Here is a 27,458-nt window from a genome sequence, read left to right as displayed (position 1 = left end):
ACGGAAGCGGCGGGAAGGCGGGCGGAAGCGGGCTGCGCAAGGGACTGCGGGTTAGCGGGAGGCTCCGGGTGCCTGGGGTGGCACCGCAGATTCGCGGGGCCTGGGAATGATCTTCCCTGTCGTCCGCCGCGCGTTCACCTGGCTGCCGCGGCCTGGGAGCCGGGCGCTGACCCTCGCCAACATGGAGGTGGCCCTGCGAGGCGTGCGGAAGATCCTCTGCGTGGCCGAGAAGAACGACGCGGCCAAGGGCATCGCGGACCTGTTGTCCGGCGGCCGCATGCGGCGGGTGAGGAGACCGCTGGGCGGGCGGAACGGGGACGAGCGGCCGCTGCTCCCACTGGGGGTCCTAGCCGTTGGGCCGGGGCCTCCGGGCGCCTCTTGCGACCGACGGGCGTTTAGAAACGGAGTTAACGTGTTTCTCGTTTGCTTGGAGACCTTGGGTCCGCCTTGCACGGCGGCGGATGCCAAGCGGGCCTGAGACTCGGAACCGCAGGCCACACTCCCCCGACTTGCTTTCGAGCCTGCGGGGTCACCCCCCTGCACGCCCGGCCCTACAGTCTAGGTGCATCCGACAGGGCGACCCGCCCGAGCCCCTGTTCCGTCGCTACTAACGAATTCCGAGAGTCAGGCGAGTTGGGGATCAGGTGTGTTCTGGACACGGAAGGCCCAAAGGAGAGGAACGGTGAGAAAGGGTCTGGGAAGGAGGTGACACGAGGCCTCAAGAGCTGTCAGGACACTCTCAATTACAAAAGTGGATCCTGAAACGGTTTTCTGGACATTTCCCAGAGCATGGGTGGACGTTCCCTGCTCTTTTTTCTTTCACATCACAGGGTCCTCAGGTCTCTGCTTCCCGCGGTGGATGGTGGGAACAGGAGCCGAGGTTGTGCGGGTGCTAGCTGACAGCGTCACCTCTTTTCCGGAGCTGAGTGTCCTGGTGACCAGCCCCAGGCTGTGCCCATTTCTAGGGCTCCAGGCTGCTTGAGACGGGCCCGTCTACACAGAGCTAACTTGTGTATCCTTCGGGCTCTGTTTGAGTATCTCTTTTTCAGGGAAGCTTTTCTTCACATCCCTCTCCCCCAGCTGGGTCAGGGTGCTGTGTGATAAGCTCACCCTGTCCTACTTGGAAGGCACTTCCCAGTTACAGTTCGATAATGTGCTGTTGATGTTGTATCCCTGGTACCTAACACGTGTCTGGAATACAGGAGGCCCTCAATCCATATTTGTTGGATGAACATTTGAGCTCAGTCTTGAAAGTTTTACCAGACACTGGAAACGCCATGTTCAAAGAACAACCCAGTGGCTTGAAACAGCTTGGCAAGTTCAAAAGCTGGGAGTTGGCATGGTAGGGGAAGGAGCCAGTGGGCACGGCAAGCATGGCAGTTGAAGGCACACTGTGAGAGGAGTAGAGAGCCACGTGTTTTACACGTGAGTGTCAACTTTTTTTTTGAAGATGTTGGGGGTAGGAGTTTATTAATTTATTTTTGCTGTGTGGGGTCTTGGTTTCAGTGCGAGGGCTTTCTCTACTTGTGGCAAGCGGGGGCCGCTCTTCATCGCAGTGTGCGGGCCTCTTACTATCGCGGCCTCTCTTGTTGCAGAGCACAGGCTCCAGACGCGCAGGCTCAGTAGTTGTGGCTCACGGGCCTAGTTGCTCCACGGCATGTGGGATCTTCCCGGACCAGGGCTCGAACCCGTGTCCCCTGCATTAGCAGGCAGATTCTCAACCACTGCGCCACCAGGGAAGCCCCTCAACTGTTTTGAAGTATACAGTTCGGCAGCGTTTAGTACTTTCCCAATGTTGTGCATCCGTCACCTCTGTTTAGTTCCAGTTTTTATCACACCAGGAGGAAACCCCGTAGCCATGAAGTAGTCACTCCTCATTCCCCACTTCTCCAAGCCGCTGGCAGTCACTAAGCTGCTTTGTGTCCTCAAAGATTTGTGTCTGTTCTGGATATTTCACACAAAAAGATTAATACAATACGTGGCCTTTTGTGTCAGGCTTCTTTCACTTAGCATTTTTGAGATCCGTTCATGTTGTAGTATGTTAGTACTACATTCCATTTTACGGCTGAATAATATCCTATCATATAGATAGATTACGTTTGGTTTATCTTTTCTTCAGTTGGTGAGCATTTGGACTGGTTCCACCTTTTGGCTCTTGTGAATAGAGCTACTATAGACGTTCATGTACAAGTTTTTACTTGAATACCTGTTTTTAGTTCTTTGGTGTAAATGCCTAGGAGTGGAATTGCTGGGTCATAAGTTAACTCTATGTTTAACTTTTTGAGGAAATGCCAAACTGTTTTCCACAGTGGCTGAAACATTTTACATTCTTACCATCAGTGTTCCAGTTTCTCCACATTCTGTCAACACTTGTTCTTTTTCTTTTCTTTTTTTAATTATCACCGTCCTGGTGGGTGTGAAATATCTTGTGGTTTCAGTTTGCGTTTCCCAAATGACCAATGATGCTGAGCCTCTTTTCATGTGCTTGTTGGCCATTGTGTCTCCTTCTTTGGAGAAATGTCTATTCATGTCTTTTGCCCATTTTTGAATTGTCTTTTTGTAGTTGAGCTATGAGAGTTCTTTTTTTTTTTTTTTTGTGGTACGCGGGCTCCTCACCCCTGCGGCCTTTCCCGTTGCGGAGCACAGGCTCTAGACGCGCAGGCCCAGCGGCCATGGCCCACGGGCGCAGCCACTTCACGGCATGTGGGATCCTCTGGGACCGTGGCACAAACCCGCGTCCCCTGCATCGGCAGGCGGACTCTCAACCACTGCGCCACCAGGGAAGCCCGAGAGTTCTTTATATATTCAGGATACTAGGTCCTTGTTAGATATATGATTTGCAGATGTTCTCATTCTGTGGATTGTCTTCTCATTTTATTGATAGTGTTCTCAGATGCACCTAAGTTTTTAATGTTAATGAAGTCCAGTTTATCTGTTTTTCCTTGTTTTGTTGATTATACTTTCACTGTTATATCTAAGAAGCCATTGCCAAACTGAAGGTCATGAAGATTTGCCCCTGTATTTTCTTCTAAGAGTTTAAACTGTTATATTTGGGTCATTGATCCATTTTGAGTTAATTTTTCTATGTGGTATAAAGTAAAAATCCAGCTTCATCCTTTTACATATGAATAGCCAGTTTTTCTCAGCACTGTTTGTTTCCCATAGAATGGCCTTGGCATCCTTGTCAAAAAACAGTTGACCATAGATATTTGGGTTTATTTCTGTACTGTCAGTCTGTCCCATTCTTCTGTATGTCTTTGCTTATGCCAGTACTACACTGTTTAGATTTCCTGTAGCTTGGTAGTAAGTTGTGAAATTGAGCAGTGGCAGTCCTCCTACTTTGTTCTTCTCTTTCAAAATTTTTTGGCTACTTGGGGCCCCTTGCAATTCCATATGAATTTCCTGTCTTAATATTAAGTCTTCCAATCTATGAACACAGATTGTCTTTCCATTTATTTATGTCTTTAATTTTTCAATGTATTTTATTGAAGTATAGTTGACTTACAATGTGTGTTAATCTATATTGTACAGCAGAGTGACCCAGTTATAGATGTATGTACATTCTCTTTCATATTCTTTTCTGTTATGGTTTATCACAGGATGTTGAATATAGTTCCCTGTGCTATACGGTAGGACCTTGTTGTTTATCCATCCTATATAAAATAGTTTGCTAATTCCAAACTCCCAGTCCATCCCTCCCCCACCGCCCTTCCTCTTGGCAACCACAAATCTGTTCTCTGTGTCTGTGAGTCTGTTTCTGTTTCATAGATAAGTTCATTTGTGTCATGTTTTTGGTTCCACATATAAATGATATCATATGGTATTTCTCTTTCTCTTTCTGACTTACTTCGCTTAGTATGATAACCTCTAGGTCCATCCGTGTAGCTACAGATGGCATGATTTCATTCTTTCTATGGCTGAGTATGTCTTCTTTAATTTCCTTCAACAGTGTGTTACAGTTTTCATTGTGCTCTTGGATGCTGTTATAAATGGAATTGTTTAATTTGCTGTTCAGGTTGTTCGTTACTGTTGGGTTTTGTGTGTTGATCTTGGATCCTGCGACTTTGCTGACTTTGTTTATTAGCACTAATTGTTTCATTGTGGCTTCTTTAGGATGTTATCTATAAGATCATGTTGACTGTGAATAGACAGTTTTACTTCTTCCTGTCTGACTTGAATGTCTTTTCTTTCTTTTTCTTGCCCAGTTGCTCTGGTTAAAACTTGTAGTAATCTTGGATAGCAATGGCGAAAATAGACATTCTGTTTTGTTCCTGATTTTAGTGGAAAAGCTTTCAGCATTGAGTGTGATGTTAGCTGTGGGTTTTTTGTAAATGCCACACTTCACTTTATGGTGAAGGCTGTTGAATTTTTTTTTTTTTTTTTTTTTTTTTTTTTTGCGGTAGGCGGGCCTCTCACTGTTGTGGCCTCTCCCTTCCGGAGCACAGGCTCCGGATGTGCAGACTCAGCGGCCATGGCTCACGGGCCCAGCCACTCCATGGTATGTGCGATCTTCCCGGACCGGGGCACGAACCCGTGTCCCCTGCATTGGCAGGCGGACTCTCAACCACTGCGCCACCAGGGAAGCCCTTCTCATCACTCTTGATGCTGGCCATCATCACGGGTCGAGTTCTCTTGCTGCTCATCCCTCTCTCCCATGGCGTGTCGCTCCCTAAGACAGTGACGGGTCTGTTCATTTATTTATCCCTCACACAGGGCTTGCCTCGAATGAAGCAATCCCTGCCTTTAAGGGACTTAAATTCTGTGGACGAGCTAAGACATCTGCACGCAGAGCTCAGAATCAGATGATAGTCGTTGCAGCTTTGTAATAGCAAAGAATGGAAGTAACGAGGACTGGTCATGGCAGCGGGTAGCAAAATAAATTGTACTTTCTTATGATAGATAGTTAGACACCTGTTATGGAAAAGACTTTCAAACATATACACAAATATGTATACATTTGAGAGAAATTCACCAAAATATTGACGCAAGATAGAATCTCTCTTCTTTCTTTAAAAGTAGTGCTCAAACGCTAGTAACTACTTCAGATAGTTGAGAGAATACAAATGTGTGTCAAGTAAACCAGCCCCACTGTCCACAGTGACCACTGTTAGTAACTTACAGATCTTTGAGGGCTTTATATTCAGGAGGAGAAATCTTAAAAAAGAATCCAGTAGATTCAGTGGCAGCAATGTGATCAGTCCCTACAGAGCACTTAGAGAAGATGGGACTGCTCTGGGGTTTGGGGGAGTTTGTTTTTTTTTCTTTAGTTTTAATGGCGTGGATGGCGCTGCAAAGAGATCACAGAAGCCACATTCTTGGTCTGTCTACTAGGTTTTCTTCTTTCACTAGGCTCCAAAACTCTGCTGTAATTTGGGAGCAACCCATTCCCCTGAGCACCTCACCCAAGTGGTGGAATCATACGTAATTGAGTACTGTCCTCAGCTGGGAACTGCGGGGAGGCAAGTTGGAAATGCCAGGAAAAACATTTTACTTCCTCAGGACCATCCATTGGTGGAGGAGGCTGCCTGGGAGAGCCCTGGCCCCGGGTCGCACACATGCTGTTGGACAGGTCATCCACTAGGAGAGGATTAGAACAGTGGTTTCCAGACTGTTCCCGGGAGACCCAGGAGACCACGGACGTGCACCTCAGGAGCCACCTGGGGCCGGACTGGGGCTAGGCTATTAGCAGAGCTCAGCCTTGTTGCAGCCAGAATGCTTGGACCTTGTTACATATCAGGGTCCATGTAAGAGCTTGTCTGGGAAGCTTCAGTGCTTTCTTAAAAAGAGGTAGAAACCCCAGTGATGCAACGATTTCTTTTCTCTGGTACTAAAAGGGCTTAACTAGCAACTGGAGTTTGTAGCGGGGAGTTTCCTTTCTTGGCAACACTAGACGAGTGAACTCTTAAGATAAATTCCGTCTTTAAATTTGCCATTGTGCCTCGAAAAGAGCCTCATTCAGTGTTTGACACAGAAAAATTGTGTGAGGATGTTCTCGACACGATCCTTCTTGGCGCTTGGAGGTTCCCCCAGTCCCACTCTGCCTGTGTCTTGTCTTCTGTGCAGCGTTGGTGTGAAACTCACATGCATAGCTACTTTTAACACCTTTGTAGAAGGTGGGATCTTCTCTGAGACGGTTTCGTTCACACATAAGTGCAGCTGAGGAGGAGCTGTGTGGGCTGGTTCCCAGGCCTGACTGCGGCTCATAGCGTTACTGGATTTCAGAGCCAGAGGGACCTCACAGGTAACTTTACTCAGAATAAATTGAGGTTCAGAAGGTGAAAACTTGCCTGTGGACACCAGTTTATTGGCGCAATTGTATGGCCAGGAAGTAGAGAGGTGTGTGTGGAGAACGGACAAAACCGTCAAGAGACACGTGTCCTAATCCTCTCTCTGGAGTAATAGTCATGTGATCCTGGACAAGTCCATTCTCAGCTCTAGAAAGATGTTAAGTGGTGTTAGCTGATCTCAGGTCACCTTGCAGCATGAAAGCTCTGTGGACTTGAGCAAGTACATGCTTGTAACTGAGTTCGGAGGGGCCCCTTCACAAATGGTCTTAGTGATTTCACCTTGTTTTAATCTATAGGAGGTACTGTTGCATTTTTAATATTCCCACTTATCAGGGATTTGCTTGATCTTTATGTGAGGAATCATTTGTCTTTTTTGTAATTTATAGATTTTCTTTTTGTTTTGTAGAGAGAAGGACTTTCCAGATTCAACAAGATCTATGAATTTGATTATCGTCTGCGTGGCCAGGTAGGTGCTGTAATACTTCTATGCTGTGGTTGAAGGATGCTTTCAGATCCATGCGCCATTCTGGTGTACATTCTTTGGGTTTTTAGTTTTGGCTAAAAAGAGCAGCTGTTTACGACAAGCTCTGTCTGAATTGCTTGTATTTTAGAATTATTTAATCAAGGAGAATTAGCCTGGCCTTTGTAGAATATGTCACTGTCTTTTAAGAAAAACTATTGTTATGACCTAAAGATCACTGGTGACAGGTGATCGTTGGAAGCCTCTTTTTTATAAAATATGGTCCCAATCTTAACTCTTTATAACAAAAAAGAAGCTAATATACAATAGTTTAAATTTAAAAGGCATCACGGTACCAGAATTAGAATGATGATTGTATCGCTATAGTTTTGGCTTTGAAGAGGTATGTTTGTTTGTTTCTTCCCAGTCACCTGGTTTTGGGGTGTGTGTGTTTTAATAGACTTCTTTTTAGAGCAGTTGTAGCTTCACAGCAGAATTGAGAGGAAGGAAATACAGAGATTTCCCACATACTCCCTGCCCCGACGCATGCACAGCTGCATGTCATCATCAGCCCCCACCAGACGGCACATTCATTACAACTGATGGACCTACACGACACCACTGTCACCCAGAGCCCACATTTGACATTGGGGTTCACTCCGATCGTGTGCATTCTGTGGGTTTGGATGACGTGTACCTATTATTATAATATCATACAGAGCATTTTCACTGCCCTAAAAATCCTCTGTGCTCTGCCTGTTCATCCTCCCTTCCCCCCACCCCCTGATGACTATTTTCTTTTCCCTTTGATAGAAGGTCCCCTCTTCTATTTGAATGATTTGGGAAAATCTAATTGCTAAAAGACTAACTTGAATTTTGTTATCATTCAGAACGTCACCATGATAATGACTTCAGTCTCGGGACACTTGCTGGCTCATGATTTCCAGATGCAGTTTCGCAAGTGGTCAGTACGATTCCGGGGGTGGGGGGGAGCGTTCTGATTATGACAGTAAGTTGTGAAATATCACAGGCAGTGTGAGGCATGTCGGTGTTACTTTGTTACTTACAGCAGTAGGATGACTGAATCCACTGGGCTGCTGTAACAAAATACACACACTGGGTGGCTTATGAAGGACAGAAATGTGTTTCTTCCAGTTATGGAGGTAGGAGGTCGGAGTGCCTGCATGGTCCCTCGAGGGCCTTTTCCAGGCTGTGGCCTGCTGACCTCTCACTGTGTCCTCACATAGTGGAGGGTCTAGGGAGCCGGCCGGGGTCTCTTATAAGAGCGCGAGTCCCCTTCATGAAGGCCCACACTCACGACCTGATCACCGGCCAAAGGCCCCACCTTCTGACACCGTCACATTGGTGTCGGGATTCCAGCATGTGAATTTGCAGGGAACACAAACCATAGATACCGTAGCAGTGACCTAGGATTAACTGGTTCGCTGTGACTTTTTACCATATGCTTAGAATAAACAGCCACTTTCAGGTGCGTTCCCCCAAAACACTCAGACCTTTTTTTTTTTTGGCCGTGCTGCACGGCTTGGGGGGTCTTAGTTCCCCGACCAGCCAAGGATTGAATCCAGGCGCCGCAGTGGAAGCACCGAGTCCTAACCACAGGACCTCCAGGGAACTCCCTGCCCAGACCCTTTGCATGCAGGCACTGGATTGCAGTCACCCTATCGCAGATGCGTACGAAAGTTCCAGAATTTCTTCTTAGCTCCTGTTAATCGTCACGGGGAGTGCGTTGCCCAGAGGGTAACGCCTTGCCTGTAATCCTCTGGCGTTCCACAGGGGACTCTGTCTGGTGGGGATGCACCCATGAGGGCACTGGGGCAACCTTCTCCCATTGTGTGCTGAGCTAGGATTTCGTGTGTTTTCATTTCTTTTCCAGGCAGAGCTGCAATCCTCTTGTCCTCTTTGAAGCAGAAATTGAAAAGTACTGCCCAGAGAATTTTTTAGACATCAAGGTAGGATCTTTTGGAAGACATATTGAACAACCACCACCTAATGAAACCAAGTGGTTTCTGTATTTTGACTGCACTAAAATTGAAGGATAGGTTTTCCACTAAACTAAGTACCACGATTTAAAAAAATTATTCCCGCCCGTTACATAAATGAGGCCGTTTCAGCTAAGCGGCTGAGGGACCGAGTGAGCCTTTTTACGAGGAGCGGCTGCTTGACTAAACCCTGGGAGTGAGTGTGGTTGCGTCATCAGTGTCAGCTCCCCTCCCGCCCCCTGTCGGAGGGAAGAGACTGCGATCTGCAAGAGGCCATCTGGCGCTGAGCTGCGGTGTCTCGGGCAGTTAGGGCGCCTGTCCTTGGTTCACTGCTGACTAGGAGCGCTTTTTGGGATGAAGCTCGATTAGGGGGTGATTTTTTTTTTTTTTTAATTGAGGACATGATCAGAACCCCTAGAGCTGTTGGTGTGTTAGAGCCGAGTTTCAGGGCTCGTCAAGATGGTGTCGTCGTAATAAACCCCTGTCTTCTAGAAGCTCATGGGTGGGTGGGTGGGTCTAAGGTGGGGGGCAGTACTAGTGGCCTTGCCAGCCTTACCACGCACGGCGGGGACAGTTTTCTCCGTGTCTCCTCACCAAGCTGGCGTTCTCCAAGAACCTCATTAATGCTGGGGCAGATCCAGTGCAGAGCTGTCGTGCGATCCTCTGCAGATCACGCTCTCACCACTCTTTCCCCACTGGGCGCTTCAGAAAACTCTGGAGCGAGAGGCTCGGCAGTGCCAGGTGCTGGTGATCTGGACCGACTGCGACAGAGAAGGTGAAAACATCGGGTTTGAGATCATCCACGTGTGCAAGGCTGGTGAGTGTCTGCTCTGGAGCCGCGGCAGGGGTGGCACCCTGTCCTGAGTCCCTCTGCCCGGCTCACGGGCTGTAGTCCAGGGCTTGTTGTGTGTTTGGTTCCAGTTGATTGCCAGATCCTTGAGAGCAGGGACTTGATATTCTGCTTTTAAAAATTAAATATTCACGGGCTTCCCTGGTGGCACAGTAGTTAAGGATCCGCCTGCCAACGCAGGGGAGACAGGTTCGAGCCCTGGTCCTGGAAGATCCCACATGCCGCGGAGCAGGTAAGCCCGTGCACCACAACTACTGAGCCTGTGCTCTAGAGCCCGCGAGCCACAACTACTGAGCCCGTGTGCCGCAACTACTGAAACCCACGTGCCCTAGAGCCCGTGCTCCACAACAAGAGAAGCCACCGTAACGAGAAGCTGCATCACAACGAGGAGTAGCCCCTGCTCGCCAAAACTAGAGAAAGCCCGTGCGCAGCAACGAAGACCCAACACGGCCAAAATTAATTAATTAATTAATTAAAAACTTAAATATTCACAAAGAATGTATACACTGTATGTAAAGTACAAAGAATAGTTCTAGAATGTTCTTTCTGGTTTTGTTTTTTAATTGTCTATATTCCTTGTACAATGCCTGAACATTAATAACTGTTGAAGTGAGCTTAATGATTTCAGGTAACTTAGAGGAAGTGACAAGCAGGCCATTCTCGGGCTTCAGAGAGTGGGGGGCTGCTCTCCTCCCTAAATGCTCTTGTGTTTCAAACTATACCGACTCCTAGGATTAAACATATTCAGTATTCACTCTCAGGGACAGGGTGCATGTCCTGTGTTATATCCATAACAGGACATGAACTTCCCCCAGGACCTTTTAATTAACATCTCCCTTTTCCCTAAAGGCCCAGGAGAGCACGAGATTGACACCTAGAAAGGCTCACGGAGAGGGTTTAGCTAATGGCTGAGATGCACTCGCTCCTGTTTCTGACACCTCTCAGCCTGGTTACAGTGAGGCTTCCCTCTTAGACAGCATGTCTCTGATTTAACTGAACCAGTCAAACTGGCTGCCTCGCAGCTTCATGAACTGGTTTACCCTCCGTTCACGGGGGACCTGCCCCGGTGCCCTTGTCTGTTCCGCAGTGAAGCCCAGCCTGCAGGTGCTGCGAGCCCGTTTCTCCGAGATCACCGCCCGCGCTGTCCAGGCGGCCTGTGAAAACCTGATGGAGCCCGACCGCAGAGTGAGCGACGCCGTGGACGTGAGACAGGAGCTGGACCTGCGGATTGGTGAGGGGTGGGGTGGTGGGCAGGGGGCAGGGCTCGGGCTCAGACGGTGGCAGCTGGCTGTGACCTTGCAGTGCACGGCCTCTCCTTCCTTCCCTCCGTCCTCTCTCCTCAGGGGCTGCCTTCACCAGGTTCCAGACCCTGCGGCTGCAGAAGATCTTCCCTGAGGTGTTGGCGGAGCAGCTGATCAGTTATGGCAGCTGCCAGTTCCCCACCCTGGGGTTCGTGGTGGAGAGGTTCAAAGCCATTCAGGCATTTGTGCCAGAAACCTTCCACAGAATCAGAGGTGAGGCCGCTCGGGGTGCAGAAGCTGAGGGCACGTGGGGAGTCCTGGGTGCTAATTCAGGCTGTGGTTTGCATCTCGCTGCCCTTGACCCCCTCGGCACTGTGTTCAGGACCCACCTCAAGTGTCCGAGGTGGTCTCCTCTGTCTCATGGCTCTTGGCTTTCACCGTGATGGACCTTGTCCTCTCCGGGTCACGGCCTTCCTGTGTGCCCCCCACAGTGACTCACGACCACAGGGATGGCGCAGTGGAGTTCAGCTGGAAAAGGCATCGGCTTTTCAACCACACGGCTTGTCTCGTCCTCTATCAGCTGTGCATGGAGGTGAGAAGGGCTCTGAAGGTGATGATCTCGGAAGACCATCCTGTGATTTCCCAGGCCGCTCCCTCTCTGCCCCATTTCCCACCAGACTGTAGCTTTCCGTCTGCATCCAGGACATCACTTTCTGGGTGCCAGTAACACTAGAACCCCATGCAAACAGCACTAGAAATGTGGAAGGAAAGACCTGTAGAACTTTTAGGTGAAACCAGAAATGCTAAGAAACACATAGTTAAAATCCCTCGTGAAGCAGTACACTGACACCAGAGACTGATAAGGACCAGCTGGGCCAGCCCAAACCCGAATCCTAGAGCTGGGTGGAGCTAGATGGCGTCTGCCCAGCGCCTTCCACTGGTCAGATGATGAAATCCAGAGACGTGAAAGGCACAGATGAGTGAATGTCATACAGTGATAACGACAGGACAGGAAAGTAGGGTAAAGGAAAGGAGAAGGGCCAGGGGCGGGGAGGGACTGCTCTAGGGCTGGGACTCGAGAAAGGCATCCCATGGTGACCGCCGAGTGAAGGTGGGAGTGGTCAGCAGCGATGGCCGTGGGAGGATCGAGACCTGCTCAGGCCGCAGGCCAGTCAGCCTCTGGTCCACCCTCAGACGTCCGCTCTGTGGTGCTGCTTCCCATCGCTCAGCACACGATGGCCTGTGTTAAGCCAGGGGCTGCACGCGGTGGTACCTGAATAAAACTCAGAGGCCTCTAGGTTTAGTGAGTCAGGGATGCCTCTTGGCTCTGGCCCCCGGCAGGTTTAGTACTGACTTGGTATCGGGGAGTAATAACTTGCGCACCTGCTACAGGCCAGACGCGCTGTATGTTATGTGTTATTTGTTCAGTCCTGGTGGTGCCTCTGGGGGTGGTAATGCCAACCCATGCCACAGGCGGGGAAGCTGGAGAAAGTTGAGTAACTGTGCAGACACACTCGAGCTAGTGGGGCCCGAGCTCGGACAGCTCCTGCAGACCACGCTGCCTCTCGGGTCGCCCCACCTGTCCGCTGCTCTCCCCTTTGGCCCTCAAGATTACACAGTCTGCACGTTTGTCTGTTGAATAAAAAGACTTGCCCGTTTTCTGCTTTACCAGGATGTGGTGCAGGGAAACATGGCAGGTGGGGTGCTTGGAGCTCCTTGTCCAAGAGCACCTGGTCCTCAGTCTATTTGCAGAGAGAAATTTGAGTTTTGATTTGTAAATATCCTCACGAACAAATCACTTAAGCTGAGTTCTTTATCCTTTTGCATTCCCTTAAAAATGTGAGGTTGGTCTTAAGATTAGAGTTCTCCAGTTTGTATTATGTAACGTCTCCTATTTCCAGCTCTGTATTGTCGTGAATTTAAAAAAAAAAAACAAAACAGTAGCACCGTGCATGCGTAGACAGGAAACTAAGGAGATGCCGAGGCTCTGGAGTGGACGCCTTGGGGCTTGTGAACTTGCCCCTCAGAGCCTTACTTTGAGTGAGAAGCAGGCGCTGGTGTCCAGCACACTGTGGGCTGCAAGCTCACGTCTTGAGGTGGGGAGCAGGGCCACTGTGGGCAGTGCCGGGGGCGGCCAAGGAAAGCTGGGAGGATGCTCCAGCAGGTTTAAGTGGCCTCTGCTTTTCCTGGCTTTCTAGGATCCCAGGGCGACCGTGGTGGAGGTCAGGTCCAAGGCAAAAAGCAAGTGGAGGCCTCAAGCTTTGGACACTGTGGTATGTTCTCGGGGTCTGTGCCAGCCCTGAGGAGCTCCGACTTCTGCGGCTGGGGTGGGGCTTCTGCTGCGGAGGGTGGGGCCCAGTGGCCGGAAGCACCTCTTCCCAGTGCCGCACAGGAATGCTCTTAGAAGTAGAAGCCCCAGAGCGCAGGCCTGCCTGACCTCTTACATCAGCTAGTAAACGCGATATAACTGCTCTATGTGGGGTTTTGGAAACAAGGAATAGAAATCACCCATCACCTCTCTGTCTTTAGGTAATTGCTGATGTAATTTTGGTGTCTTCCTTTATTTTCGGTGTCCTTATTTTTTACAGCATTACTGGAATAGTTAGTGTTTTCCACCCAAACATTTTCTTTAATGTTTTTGCATAATGTATGTAAACATCATTTTAAATATCTACTTTATTAGCCTACCCTAGAACAGGGCTTCTGAGATCTTTTAGATCCCAAGAAGAACCACCCAACGGGACACAAGTCTGAATAAACCACATTAGGGTGTCCCTTCCCAGTCACCACTCTGTAGGAAAGTTCAGGGTGTAATTACTGTCAGGGTTGCCTCTGAAGGTTGAACATGCAGAACGTGCAGGGACTGGTGGGCAGTGCACCCTTTATTGCGGGGTGGGCGTGTGTGTGTGTGTGTGTGTGTGTGTGCGCGTGCGTGTGCACGCGCGTGGTGAGGGACGATGGGAGGGGGTTACGAATTGATTGTGTACTGTAGGCATGAGTGTTTCATCCCTCACTGGTTAATACGCTTTCACGTGTAGCCAGCAGCATTGTCGGAGGGTCGCCAAGGGGAAGGGACATCTGGTGGTCCCCCACGAGGCTTGGAAGAATGGCGTTCATCACCCAGGGGATGTCCCCGGGGTTCAGATGGTGTCCCCAAAGTGCGGGTCTCAGACTGCTGGCATTAGAATCGATACTTTAGACGCTTGTTAAAAGCGCAGATTCCCAGCCTCTGTGCTGGCCCTCCTCTCTGAGAATCCCTAGTGCTCAGGCCCAGGAGCCTGCTCGCATCCCAGGTGGTTCTGGCTTCTGCACATTGGAGTCTGGGAACCCCTGGGCTGGGGCCTGGCTCTGCCCAGCAGTCCCGGAAACCTTTCCGCAGCACAGCCTTTCACGCAGACATGTGAGAGCAGCTGGAGGGACGCCAGGAAGTTCTGAAGAGGAGGCGTGTGGGCGTTTGGGGGCCTGTGACTCACGCACTGTGCCTGTCCACACATCTTACAGGAGCTTGAGAAGCTGGCTTCTCGAAAGTTGAGGATAAATGCTAAAGAAACCATGAGGATTGCTGAAAAGCTCTACACTCAGGGGTAAATATTCGCCCACATCTGGGAAGAGACGTTGATGCACCTTTATCAGGGTGAAATACTTTAGAAATAGAGCTTATGAGGAAACCAGACTGTCTGGATACCACCCGGCTCTCAGATAGAGGAAGTTTGACTTTGACTTCTCTTTTCTGACGGAAAAGGCATTTCAAAGTCACTCAAATCCTAAAATAACACTCCACAGCGTAAACTCAAATCCCACTCTCGAGCTCTCAGCCGGCGGGGCGCCGGGGCCCTGGCAGGGGCGGGTGGCACCTTTAGGACTCGTGTGCCTGCTGTAAACCATCCTGCCTTGGGGGTCGTGAGCACCCAGTGCCATCCAGGGACAGTGTGGCCACACTGAGCCATGTGGCAGCCACTCGCCGTAAGTGGCTGTCGAGCACGTGAAATTTGGGTTGTCCAAACTGGGACGTGCTGAGAGTGTAAACATAATGCGTTTTGAAGGCTCGTGTGAGAAAAGGATGTAAATTGTCCCAGCAATGTTTAAGTGGCTAATGGAATGTTTAAAATTGCACACAGGGTCCACCTTGTAGTTCAGGGGCAGCATCGTTCTTTCTCTTCTTTAAGACGAGCCACGGAGCATGGGCCGCCCGGGTCAGGACCGCAGGGCTTGTCCTGGGATCATTCTGTCCACCCATGCTGGGGAGGTGGGGAAGTGCCCCAAGTGCCCCGGGGGCAGGAGGGCTGGGCTGGAGCAGGTGTGCCCTTGCATCTGTCCCCGACCTCCGGGAGTGACCCAGCAGGACGCCTGTTGCTTCTCACCCACTGCGGGGGTCACGTCTCAGGGCTTTCCCCAGCGTGGGTGACGTAGTTGCCTGGATCAGACGGGCTGTTGCAGGTGTCACCAGTGTTCTCGAGCTGATTTAGTCGTTTATAGACCAATTCAGCAATTTCTTGTTGTGTTTGTTTGGCTTTGTTTAGGTACATCAGCTATCCCCGAACTGAAACAAACATTTTCCCCAAAGACTTAGACCTGACGGCGCTGGTGGAGGAACAGACCCACGATCCACGCTGGGGGCCCTTTGCCCAGAGCATTCTAGAGCGGGGCGGCCCCACTCCACGCAACGGGAACAAGTCTGACCAAGCTCACCCTCCCATCCACCCCACCAAGTACACGGACAACCTGCAGGTTGGTTTCCCTGGCTCTGCTGCCGCAGAACCCGCAGGGAGGTCAGGGGTCAGGGCTGGGGTTTGAATCTACTCTGCGGGCTCTGTCTTCCGGAGCTAAATGGGTTCGAAATTTCCATCTCAGAAAAGAGGTCGTGTCAACATCCTCCTCCCACAGTCTGCCTGGCTTCCCGAGAGACCCCCATGGGGGCTCTGCTCCATCTAGCCCTCCCCTGCACTCCGTCCCCTCCCTCTGCTGCTGCCCTGACCCTCACCACAAACCAGGTGGCCCCTTCCCTGAGCCCGTGCTCGGCCCCCACCCTTCTCCTCCCAAGACTGGGCCGGTTTCCGTCACCTTCCCGAAACTTCACCGCCACCCTCCGGCCGCACTCCAGGCTGGGGGCTTCTGGAGCCTGTAACACGGGCCGGCCGTGCTCTCAGCCAGGCACACGCTCCAGGGGCCACGGCTGCTGAGGCCTGCTTGGCGGCTGCAGGCTTACTGTTTTGTTCTTCCTTTAATAACACACGTTCTTTCTGATTCTGAAAGCCGTACATGTTTATTTTAGAGAATTCACAAAACAAAAAAGATTATAAGGAAGTAAAAAATTGCCTGTAACCTCACCATTTCCTGAGAACCACGTTTTTATCCTTTGTGTGTATATAATTCTTACAACTAAATTACAACCTTAAACAGCTTTGTAAACTAATGTTTTCTGTTTTATATCATGAATATTTCCCCACAGGCTAAAATATTTTAACGTATGGTATATGATGATTGCATAGAGGTACTGTATTTTGCTGGATCTGTTTTTAAAGGATGATCTACTGCAGTTAACGTTTGCATAATAGATATTTATGTGGATGTCACATTTCCTTTGAAGACATTCTCAGAAGGAGAACTTTCGGATATCAGTATGATCGTCTTACAGGCTTCTGATAGAGAGGCTTCACTATGTCCTTGTTCCCGAAAGGGTGGAGGATGACCACGAGCCCTGTGACAGGCCTGAGGCTGCCGGTGCATCTTCAGTCTGTGTGTCCTACACACACTGGGCCTCTTGGAAACTGGGTGCTTTCGCTTTGGTTTCTGCTCAGACTGGGTTTACATCAGAGGAGTTGCTTTCCAGTCTTGATGGCAACGGGACTCCACTTGTGAAGTTTATTGGCCTAAACCCACAAGCAGCGAGGGATCTGCCTACACTGCACTTGGGCACGGGGCTGCAGGAGCTGCGCTCTGGTGTGTGGAGCTTTGGGCTGGAAGCTAGCACCAGCCAGACTGAACTGCTCGCAGCGTCTAGAGGGACTAGGGCTCTTCTTCTCCCCACAGGGGGACGAGCAGCGACTGTACGAGCTCATCGTCCGCCACTTCCTGGCCTGCTGCTCCCAGGATGCCCAGGGCCAGGAGACCACCGTGGAGATTGACATCGCACAGGAGCGCTTCGTGGCCCACGGCCTCGTAATCCTGGCCCGAAACTATCTGGACGTGTATCCCTACGATCGCTGGAGTGAAAAGGTGACACAGCGGGTAGGGGGGACCGTCGTGCTCCCGGCCCCCGCACCACGTGACAGAACAGAGCGTGGTCTGTGCCTGGGCGCCGGGCAGGGGTCTGACCACCACATCTGCTGCCCTATGTAGACCCTCCCTGTCTACAGTCGAGGCTCCTGCTTTCAGCCCAGCACCGTGGAGATGGTGGACGGGGAGACCAGTCCACCCCAGCTGCTCACTGAGGCCGACCTTATCGCCCTCATGGAGAAGCACGGCATCGGTAAGTAGCTTGTCATCATGGTAACCAGCGGCTCTTGCCCTCTCATGGGTGTGGGGCCCAGTTCTCCTCTGATCTTCACGACAGGTCTAACGAGGGGGCTGTGTTCTCCTCCCCACTTTGTAGCTAAAGGGAAGCTTAAGAGCAGTTAAGAACTTGTCTCAGGTCACAAAGTGTGTGAGCTGTGAACACCTGGGTCCAGATAAGTCTGCAGTCGGTGCCCTTAACCACTGCCCTGCACCACCCGCATAGGGACATAGTGTTTCCCATTACTTGGGAGTCTCACCTGGGGCACACTGACTGGTATTTTTGGCCCACACAGGAATTTGTTGTTTTTGTTGTATTCTTAACAAGGTGCTAACATTTAAACTGCCAGGATTCACGTAAACACTCTTTTGAAGCATCAGGAGGTCTGGCAGCCTTGAGTGGTGGCCGTTTTCTGTCGCTGGTCCAGAAGGGCCAGCACCACAGGGCAGGGGGCGCATGTGGAGGGGCGGCCCCCAGGCACAGCCGCCTCACTGCAGAGTGAGTTTTGTGCCCCTGCCTGGAGCCCACTGGCCATCACTGTGCTACCCAGAAAGCCTGTGGGTTTAGGTACAAGTAGAGGTAGTTCACCCACCATAATTTGTTTATAAAAACTTTGGTCCACAAGAGCTGACCTTGGTCTAGACCCTGGGGACACAGTAATGAGGCCTGGTCCTTCCCTTCAAGGGCTCATCCAGCAGGAGAAACAAACCCAACCAAAACATTAGATGCATCGGGAGAGGTTCTGCAGGGACCTCAGAACCTCGTGGTGAGAACTCGCGCTGAATGAAGGCAGGGCCTGAGGAAGGATGCGGGGACCAGCAGGCACATGCTGTGGGGGGAGGTTCTGGAAGGCAAGGCCGGAAAGATGATTTGAGCCCGACTCTGCGGGGCCTGGACACCGGGCTCAGGGGTCGGATGTGCCCGAGGTCAGCAGAGAGCCGCCTGAGATTTCTAAGAAAGGAGCTCACAGACCTACATTGAAGCAGTGGTAACAGCTTTATTGAGACATAATTCACACACCGTCCACTCTACTGAGCTCAGAGGTACAGTCCAGTGTTCAGTAGATTCATGGAATTGTGCAGCCATGGCCACAGTCCACTTCAGAGCATTTGCGTCACCTCAGAAGCCCCATGCCCGTTAGCTGTCCCCCTCCCCTGCAGCCCCCCAGCCCTCATCTTTCTGCCTCAGTGGATGTGCCTGTCCTAGACATTTCTTATCAATGAACGACGTAGTGTGTGGCCTTCTGCACCTGGCGTCCCACGTTGCCTGCTCTGCGGGCTCGTCCAGGTAGCGTCTCAGTGCTGCACTCCTTTTCACCGCCAAACCTCTTCCGTCGTGTGGATGGACCACGTTTCGTTTGTCCATTCATCAACTTGTGGACATTTGGGTTGTTTCTAGTTTTTTGTTACTGTGCATAGTGCTGCTATGAATATTTGTGTAGAGGTTCTTGTGTGGACATGATCTCAGTTCTCTTGGGACATCCCTGTTGCAGAATTGAGGGGTCACATGGTGACTCTGTGTTTAACACTATGAGGAGCCTCCAGACTTTTCCACGGCGGCTGCACCATCTTACAATCCATGCAAGAGTCGGGGGTTTCACCAACATTTGCCGCTCTCTGTCTTTTGGGTTGTACCTGTCCCAGTAAGAGTGAAGTGGTATTTCTTTGTGGTTTTGCTTTGCATTTCGTTGGTGGCAGAGCTACATTTCAGAAGATCCCCTTGGTTGTGGCATAAAGAGTGGGCTGGGTGAAGGAAGAGACCAGCAGCCAGGAGACCAGGGACGTTGTAATGATGTGGACGAGTGATGTGGGCCCTGACACGTGGCGGGGGGCAGGGGGGCTTACAGAAGGGATTTCCAAGCTGGGCTTGACAGCTGGAGTGTGTGGACGTGGGGGAGAGGAGGCTGCTGTTGTGGTTTCCACGTGGCCGGCTCTGAGTGGAGGTGTGTCACCTGCAACAGGAAGTCCAGGCAGAGGAGGGGGGCTGCGCGGGGTTGGGGCGTGGGTTAGTCTGAGTGACAAGGGTGGCCTGCAGGTACCGACGCGACGCACGCGGAGCACATCGAGACCATCAAGGCCCGAATGTACGTCGGGCTCACGCCAGACAAGCGCTTTCTCCCCGGGCACCTGGGCATGGGGCTTGTGGAAGGTGAGGAGCCGGGGACTCAAGCTTGGGCAGAGGGCGGGGTGTCACTGAAGCCCCGTGGGTGTGTCCGAGCCACACGATGCTGCCCTTGTTCACAGGCTATGACTCCATGGGCTACGAGATGTCCAAGCCTGACCTGCGGGCCGAGCTGGAGGCTGACCTGAAGCTCATCTGCGAGGGGAAGAAGGACAAGCTCGTGGTCCTGCAGCAGCAGGTGCAGAAGTACAAGCAGGTCTTCATCGAAGCCATGGCCAAAGCCCAGAGGTGAGTACGGGCCTGCTCTCCTGTGCAAGCCCGCTCAGCCCTGGTGACGGCGTGCCCCAGATGCCGCTGTTCCCGCCAGGCAGCTCACCCTCGCCGGTGGCCATGGCCCCTCCAGGCTTTCCTCCCGGGTTTGGCTGGTTCCCGCTGCAGAGCCTTGCCAGTCTGGAGACCGTAACCAGAAAGACCTGGTCCAGTTTCTCTGGGCTGTTGGCTTTGGAAACGCCCTTTCCATCCTGTCCTGAGTTAGCAGGCAGCACAGCCTCGTGGCTGGGTTCACCGGGTGCTGGTGTGCACCCCGCTGTTCTCTAGGGCACTGGGAGGTGGCTGTAATAAGTAGCATGTGTGTATTCTGTTAGAAGTAACACGTTTCCTAACCCCGTACCAACTTTGAAAAGAAATGCATGCGCTAGTTTAAACTTGATGCCAGACCCACACTCGGGTGTGTGTGCAGCCGGGCCGTCTTGTTTGCTTGCTGTGGGGCTAGTGGCGAGGCAGAAGCGCCTGCCTGCGGCTGGATCCCTCCTGGGAGCCGCGGGTTGGAGGAGCCGGCTGCTTGGCCAGCACGGCGCCCTGTTCCCGGTGCTCCACCTCAGGCCTCTGGCTGACTGGCCGGCTCCCCGGGTCGTGTGTGCTCACACGGTAAATGCTCTGCTGGTTCTTCAGGTTGGACGAGGCCTTGTCGCAGTACTTTGGGGCAGGGGTGGAGCTGGCCCAGCAAGAAGCCATCTTCCCAGCTGTGCCAGAGCCCGTCAGGAAGTGCCCACAGTGCGGCAAGGACATGGTCCTCAAGACCAGGAAGAGCGGCGGGTCAGTGCCCAGCTGTGCCTTCCCGGCCCCGCCCCCCGCCCCGCCCCACCCCACCCCTGCAGCCCAGCACCAGAGGCTGTGCAGGGCCCATCCTTTTGTTCCCACGTTGCTATTTAGATGCAGGCCTGCTTCACCAGCCCCTGGACTGGGCGTTGGGGCTGGAATGGTGGCCCTGGGGGTGTGAGGCCCTGTGGGAATGGGCGGGTGGGGGGCTGGTGAGGGCGGGGCTTGTCCCCTGGGGATGGATGGCGCTCGCCCTGTGTGTGGACGGCGATGCGGACCCCACTGGTTGCTGACCCACTGAGCCCGTTTTCCTCCTCACAAAGCTGCAGGGAGGGGGAGGATCGGATTCTCTGCAGCATGTGCAGCCTGGGCAGGTGTCCAGGCTGCCGGAGGCCTAGGCGGGCTCAGGGAGCACCCAGGGGCCAGCGGGGCCCTGCCGTGGTCTGGGCGCTGGCAGCGGCTTGGCTGTTTTTAAGCAGGAAGCGGCGTCGGCAGTATGACTGTGGGGATTTCAGGGACGTAAATGCAGGCTGGTTTTCCTGTCACTCAGTGTCAGTGACCACCGTGTCTTCCAGAACCATGAGTGTCCCATGTCATCAGCTGGAGCTGTCTCCGGCAGCTCTTGTGTGACCCCGGCCCTCACTCCCCAGGTTCTACCTCAGCTGCACGGGGTTCCCGGAATGTCGCTCGGCCGTGTGGTTCCCGGACAGTGTGCTGGAGGCCAGCAGGGACGGGAGTGTGTGTCCAGTGTGTCAGCCACACCCCGTTTACAGGTGAGCTGGGGGCTGAGGCACCTGCAGGATGGGCACAGGGTGCCATCCCTGGGGGCCCTCATTCCTTGGCACCTCCTGGAGGAGCCCAACCTTTCCCCGCCTCTCCTACCGTGGGCTGACGCGGAGGCTGAGGAAGGTGGTCTCCTCCAGAAAGCCCCAGGCCCGCGCCTAGGGCTGGTCCCCAGACCTTTGGTCATGGGACCCCTTCAACTCTCAGAAATCACGGAGGAACCCAGAGAGCTTCTGTTGTGAGTTAATATTTATAACGATTCTACCACGTTTTCAGCTAAAGTGGAGGCATCGTTTAAAATGTTTATTAACGTGTTTGTAACAAATGCATTCTAACATAAGTGAACATGTTTTTAGAATAAAATGTACTTATTTTCAAAAAAGAAAAAAACGAGAGGAAGATTGCATTGTTTTCCATTTTTGCCAATTTAACGGTCTGGCTTAACAGGAGACGGTAGGATTCTCAGCTCTCCATCTGCAGTCAGTCTGCTGAGTTTACTGTGCGTTTCGGAGCTTCTGGAAAACCCTAATGCATGCACACAGGAGAATGAGAGCAAAGCCCGCGTGCGTCCTAGTGCCGCTACCAAGCAGTGTACCGTCACGTTGAGAGGCCCTGGACCACGCTGAACTGGGGCACAGGGAGGCGCACCTTCCAGAGGCTCCTGGGTTCTGGCGGGTGATGGGCCTTAGAGCTCATCTCCCTCCTGCTCTGCGCTCCTGTGCGACCGCAGGGGCCGGGCTGGCTGCGCCTTGCGTGGCTTTCCTAGGTGGGGTGGGCACAGCCCTGTGTGGACCAAGAAGACTCGCACCCGGTAGTTAACGTGTTTTCTCATCTTCTGGCCTCACTAGGTTGAAGTTCAAGTTTAAGCGAGGCAGCCTTCCCCCAACCATGCCACTGGAATTTGTCGGCTGCGTTGGTGGCTGTGACGAGACCCTGAGGGAGATCTTGGACCTCAGGTTTTCACGGGGGCCCACCCGAGCTGGCCAGCCGGTCAGCCAGCCCTCCGGCCACCTGCAGGCCAGCCAGCCCCTGGACAGAATGGGCAGCAGCCAGCACGGCCACCCCCAGCCTCCTGCCATCAGGCCCTCGAATGCTCTGGCCAGGACTGCGCCCCTGCCCGCCGCCGAGGGCGAAGGCAACTCGGTGACCTGCAACTGTGGCCGGGAGGCCCTGCTGCTCACCGTCCGGAAGGAGGGGCCCAACCAGGGCCGCCAGTTCTACAAGTGCAGCGGCGGCGGCTGCAGCTTCTTCCTCTGGGCCGACAGCGGCCACCCAGAAGCAGGGGGGCCTCCCTCCGAGGTGCCCAGACCCCCGGGCGGCTCACTGGGACGCCCGCCGGGCTCAGGGAAGCCCCTGGGCGGGCCCGGAAGCCCCGGCGATGGTGGCGGCGGCGCACGCTGCCTGTGCAGCCAGCCCGCTGTCACGCGCACTGTGCAGAAGGACGGGCCCAACAAGGGGCGCCAGTTCCACACGTGCGCCAAGCCCCGGGAGCAGCAGTGCGGCTTCTTCCAGTGGGTGGACGAGAACATGGCCCCAGGTGAGGGGGCACACAGGGCCTGCCCGAGGAGGGCAGGGGTGGTGGGGTGGGGGCACGGGTTGCCTTGCTCCCCCTCCCCACTCAGTCACGCCTCCTGCAAGGTCACGGGCAGCTTGCTGTGTGCCGGGCGCCACGCCGTTGTATCTGTGTGTCTTCTCTCACCTTCATCGGGTGGCGGTTGTGATTGCGACTCACAGGAGAGGAGGGCGAGGCCCAGACGGGTGGCGGGACCTGTCGGGGTCACACAGTGACACGGCCCAGGCCTGGCTCCTGGGTCCGCCTGCTCCCGTAGCCCTGCGCTCCTCCCGCCTTTGTAAACCTGGAGGGCTCTGTATCGGAGCCTCATCCTGTAAGACGGAGGCCCTGGCCCTGATACCTGGTTCCTGCCCTGGGTTACACAGCTTGGGTTGGCGCCCCACGGATGGGTGTGGGGAGGACCGCTGCTGGACGCTGGGTCAAGGTGAATGACGCACCTGAAGGCACCTGGCCCCTCCAGGACACGCGGAAGCCTGGTCACGCGTGAGGGAGCCTGGCGGGAGCTTTCTCTTGGGGCCCACCTGTGTGACCTTGAACCACTTGGTGCGGCTTCTCAGCCTGTTTCCTCCGTAAGATGGGCACCTGCCCACCCTTCTAGGGTCTGTGTTAGCCTGAAACTGTGACTCTAGCACACGTGCGGCAGGTCTGCACACACAGGGAGAACCCAGAGGCTTGGGGCAGGCGGAGGCTGGAGACGCTAGTGCCGTGCGGGATGTTGTCCTTCGGCGCTCACGGCAGACACACAAGGGCTCCCGGTGGGCGGAGGTGGTGTCTGGTCTCTGGGCTGCCTGGTCATTTGTCCTGGGTGATGGGGCGGCCAGTACTGTGAGGCTCTTGGAGGACTGGAAGGGCCCAGAGCTCGGGCTCTGCACGCGCTCAGGGGGCTGCTTGCTTGGTCCCTGCTTCTGCGTGTAGGTGACACGGGTCCCCTACCAGGGCTGGGGCTCTGCCGTCCACACTCATTTCTCCCCTCGCTCTCCCCGCAGGGACCTTTGGAGGCCCCCCCTGGGCAGGAGCCAGAGGAGGAAGCTGGGAGCCGGAGGCCAGAAGCAAAAGGGCCCGGGCTGGTTCCTCGGACGCCGGGTCCGCGGCCAAGAAACCCCGGAAGTGCAGCCTTTGCCACCAGCCTGGACACACCCGTCCCTTCTGTCCTCAGAACAGATGAGGGCAGGGTAGGGCCAAGGGGGCCACTGCCTCCACCTGCTGCTTTTGTCTCGGGAAACGAGCCGTTTCTCCAGGGCCAGGTGGCCCTGCGCTGCCAGGGCGGCTTTGAGGAAAGTGGCTGCTCTTGGAGTGTGACCTGTGTTCTAAGGAGTCTGGGTCCAGACCGCTCTCTCAAGAAGGCCACGCCTGGTGGACAGCGGCCCTGTGTCTGGGGCTCAGGAACGGCCATGGCCACAGCTGAGACGCCATGGAGGCTGCCCCCTGCGATCCACGGGGGCCGTGCTGTCGGCGCCCTAGCGGGAATCAGCCCGGCCCTTGAGGGGCCTCCCTCCACAGACGTCCTGAGAACGGGTAGGACGGCAGGGATCCCCTGTTCAGAAGTTGTGTCTACAGAAGGGTTATCCCTCTTTCTCGAAGCTGCTGTGGCCAGGACGCCCCACAGCTCATGTGCCTCAATAAAGGATTCTACCCCTTGACCCTGGCGGGTGATGGTGTAGCGTCTGGTGAGAGTTGGCAGGAGTGACGGGCACTTGCAGGACCCCGGGCAGTGCCTGGGTCCTCTTGCCATCCTCTGGCCCCAGTGGCCTCCCCCGGCCGCACCGCTGTCCTCTGGGGCAGAGAAGAGCCGCCGGTGCAAGACTCCGACGCTTCCCGTCTCCACACCCTGCAGAGGTCTCTGTGCGCCTCGCCCGCCTCCCGAGAGCCTTGGGAGCCGAGCAGAAGCAGGTCGGCTTCGCTCCGTGGTTTAGACAGCGAGCTGGAGGACAGGCTGCCGGCGTCACCCTGCTAGTGGAGAAATGAACTGTCCTCAGGTCTTGGGACTCCCAGCCCCAAACCCTTCACTCAGACCAGTCCTTGTGCCCTGGCGGGGGGGCGGGATGCCCGCAGTCGCCCCTGGAGCATCCGGGCGGTGGGTGTGGGTCGGCCCCGCAGCCCAGTCTACTTTGTGGTTTTACGTGTGCCGGCCATTTCACATAGACGGAACCGTGCGGCCCGTGGGCCGTGTGTCTGCTTTTCTCTGAGTGGCGTGTCTTCCAGGGTCGCCCCTGTGGTTGCGTGTCGGTGTTCTGTGCCTTTTTACAGCTGAACTAGTCCGCTGTGTGCATGGGCCCCGTTGTGAGCAGTGTGGCTGTGAACCTTCACGTACAAGTATTTGAACGCCTGTTCTATATTCTTTTCAGATCTACACCTAGGAGTGGAGTGCTGGGTTGTGAAATTCTATGTTTAATTTTTTGAAGAACCACAACAGCTGCACCATTTTACATTCTCACCAGCAATGTACGAGGGTTCCTATTTCTCCGCATCCTTGCTAGTGCTTATTTCCCCCTTTTTCTTTTTTCTTTTATAAATTTGTTTATTTTATTTTTGGCTGCGTTGGGTCTTTGTTGCTGTGCGCGGGCTTTTTCTAGCTGCGGCGAGCGGGGGCTACTCTTCGTTGCGGTGCGCGGGCTTCTCCTCGTGGTGGCTTCTCTTGTTGCGGAGCACGGACTCTAGGTGTGCGGGTTCCAGTAGTTGTAACTCGCGGGCTCCAGAGCGCAGGCTCAGTAGTTGTGGCGCACGGACTTAGTTGCTCCGCGGCATGTGGGATCTTCCCAGACCAGGGCTCGAACCTGTGTCCCCTGCGTTAGCAGGCAGATTCTTAACCACTGCGCCACCAGGGAAGCCCCCCCTTTTTTTCTTTTAATTGTGGCCATCCTCGTGGGCCTGAGGTGGTGTCTCGTGGCTCTGACTTGCATCTTCCTAATGACCACTGAAGTCGAGCATCCTTTCAGTGTTCACGTGGCCTTTCACGTATCTTTGCAGAAATGCCTTTGCAAGTCCTTTGCCCATTTTTCAGTGTTTGTGCTTTTGTTGTTGAGTCGAACGATGCTGAACGCATCTGTGGATTTTAGTCTTTCCGCAGGGTGCTCCTGTGCACACGAGGACCAGAGCTGCCGGGTGGGACTGGGGTCCTGCTGGCCACCTCTTGCTGTGCTCCTAGGCTGTGCCTTTGCCGAGCCTGGTGGCCTCTCTGGGGGTGAGGGTTGCCGTCGTCCTGGTCACAGTGACGGAAGCTGTGAGGGGGTTTTCCTCTCAGGACGCTGGGTGGAGGACCCACTGCCCCCGGGGTGGATCAGCCGCCTTTCCCTCCAGGACCGCAGATTTGGGGGTCCTATGCCGCGTCCAGCCTGCAGGCGGGAGGGGCCGGCTCCGCAGGGGGCAGGGGTGCACCGTCCCTGCTACACCAGCAGCGTTCACGCTGGGCGGGGGTGCGGGGTCGGCCTGGAAAGTTTCGCTGTGAAGTCACACAGGCAAGTGAGCCTGAGGCCCCCGCGAGCTGAACTGCTGTCTCAGGAAACGGGCGGCAGTGCCAAGAGGACCCAGAGCAGCGTCCCGGGTGCCCCGCGCTGGCCTTGGGTGTTGTCCCCACAGCCTCAGCGTCTGTCCTCAGTAAACTAAGTGCCACCAAACTGTAACGTTACTGGGGTTTTTTACAAGATTATTTTTTCTGACTACAAAAGAAAAATGTACTTTAAAATGCAAACGCGGGGACTTCCGTGGTGGTGCAGTGGTTAAGACTCTGCTTCCAACGCAGGGGGTGTGGGCTTCATCCCTGGTCCGGGAGCTGAGATCCCACATGCTGCGCAGCGTGGTCAAAAACAAAAGAATGCAAATGCATCAGACACACGTGACTTAAACCAGGCTGAAGGCCGCTGTCTTGGAGGGGACGGGACAGAGGTGGGGCAGGGGCCCTAGATTAGGGCCGAGAGCTTCCCTCTCCCGTCCAGCTCCAGCCCCGCCCGTCAGGGCCCCCCGGGCCTTGGGGGTGGTTTTCCGGCTTGGCTTGCTGACTGCAACACCGCCAGGAGGTTTGGCGAGACCTCTGGGGACCTGAGCACGGTGCGCCCACTTCGCCTGCAGTCCTCAGCGAGAATGTTCCTGTGCAGACTTTCGTCAGTGCTTTTTCTGCTTAGTAATAGCGCCGCCTGATACCACTGGCTGGGTCAGCTCTGGGGCACGAGTGGTGCCCAGTTGATGGACTGGCCGCAGTGGTCCCGAGGGGTCCTGCTCATTCCTGCTCACCCAGAAAGGGTGCGTCTCGTGCGCGGAATGACTCGTTGCTGAGCTGCCTTGTAACGGGTGTAGATGGTGAAGCTGTAGGTCAGTGTCTGTTTGCCCTTTTGCGCTACTCTTCCCACCTGCACCGGCCGTCTGTTCACTCTGGCAGGTGGAATCACCGCCGTGCTCCTGGCTTCGGGTCACTTGGTAAAGCCAGGGACGAGGACTGCCCAGTTCAGCTGAAGGGTCTGCAACTCCCAGGTCAGAACCGCCCTCATTAAAGGGGTGAGAGCGAAGCTGGGCAGCGGCCACCGTGGAGGCCCCAGCACGACCGCGTGCCAGATGCTGG

The 27,458-nt window shown here is 53.9% G+C and overlaps 1 protein-coding gene across 2 annotated transcripts; it reads left to right on the top strand.

The window, feature by feature from the left end:
• The first annotated feature begins 50 nt into the window (after nucleotides 1–50).
• On the top strand, nucleotides 51–26,243 carry TOP3A (DNA topoisomerase III alpha). 2 transcript variants are annotated; one of them, XR_014298365.1, is made up of 20 exons: nucleotides 51–286; nucleotides 6,694–6,753; nucleotides 7,638–7,711; nucleotides 8,642–8,717; nucleotides 9,456–9,564; nucleotides 10,685–10,828; nucleotides 10,941–11,111; nucleotides 11,330–11,430; nucleotides 13,037–13,111; nucleotides 14,340–14,422; nucleotides 15,359–15,566; nucleotides 16,869–17,054; nucleotides 17,178–17,307; nucleotides 19,366–19,479; nucleotides 19,575–19,740; nucleotides 20,404–20,547; nucleotides 21,201–21,323; nucleotides 22,182–22,870; nucleotides 23,893–24,882; nucleotides 25,252–26,243. XR_014298365.1 is itself a non-coding variant. In XM_082679707.1 (19 exons), the coding sequence occupies exons 1-19, from the start codon at nucleotides 107–109 to the stop codon at nucleotides 24,069–24,071; spliced, it is 3,012 nt and encodes a 1,003-aa protein (XP_082535833.1). In that variant the 5' UTR covers nucleotides 51–106; the 3' UTR covers nucleotides 24,072–26,243. The 2 variants fall into 2 exon arrangements, 1 of the variants encoding a protein (XP_082535833.1); XM_082679707.1 differs by having other exon boundaries at nucleotides 23,893–26,243.
• The last annotated feature ends 1,215 nt before the right edge of the window (nucleotides 26,244–27,458 follow it).

The sequence above is a fragment of the Grampus griseus genome, assembly GCF_964374135.1.
Source record: "Grampus griseus genome assembly, chromosome: 20".
Lineage (NCBI taxonomy): Eukaryota > Metazoa > Chordata > Mammalia > Artiodactyla > Delphinidae > Grampus > Grampus griseus.
The sequence above is the reverse complement of the archived record's forward strand: the minus strand, read 5'-3'. Positions and strand labels throughout refer to the sequence as shown.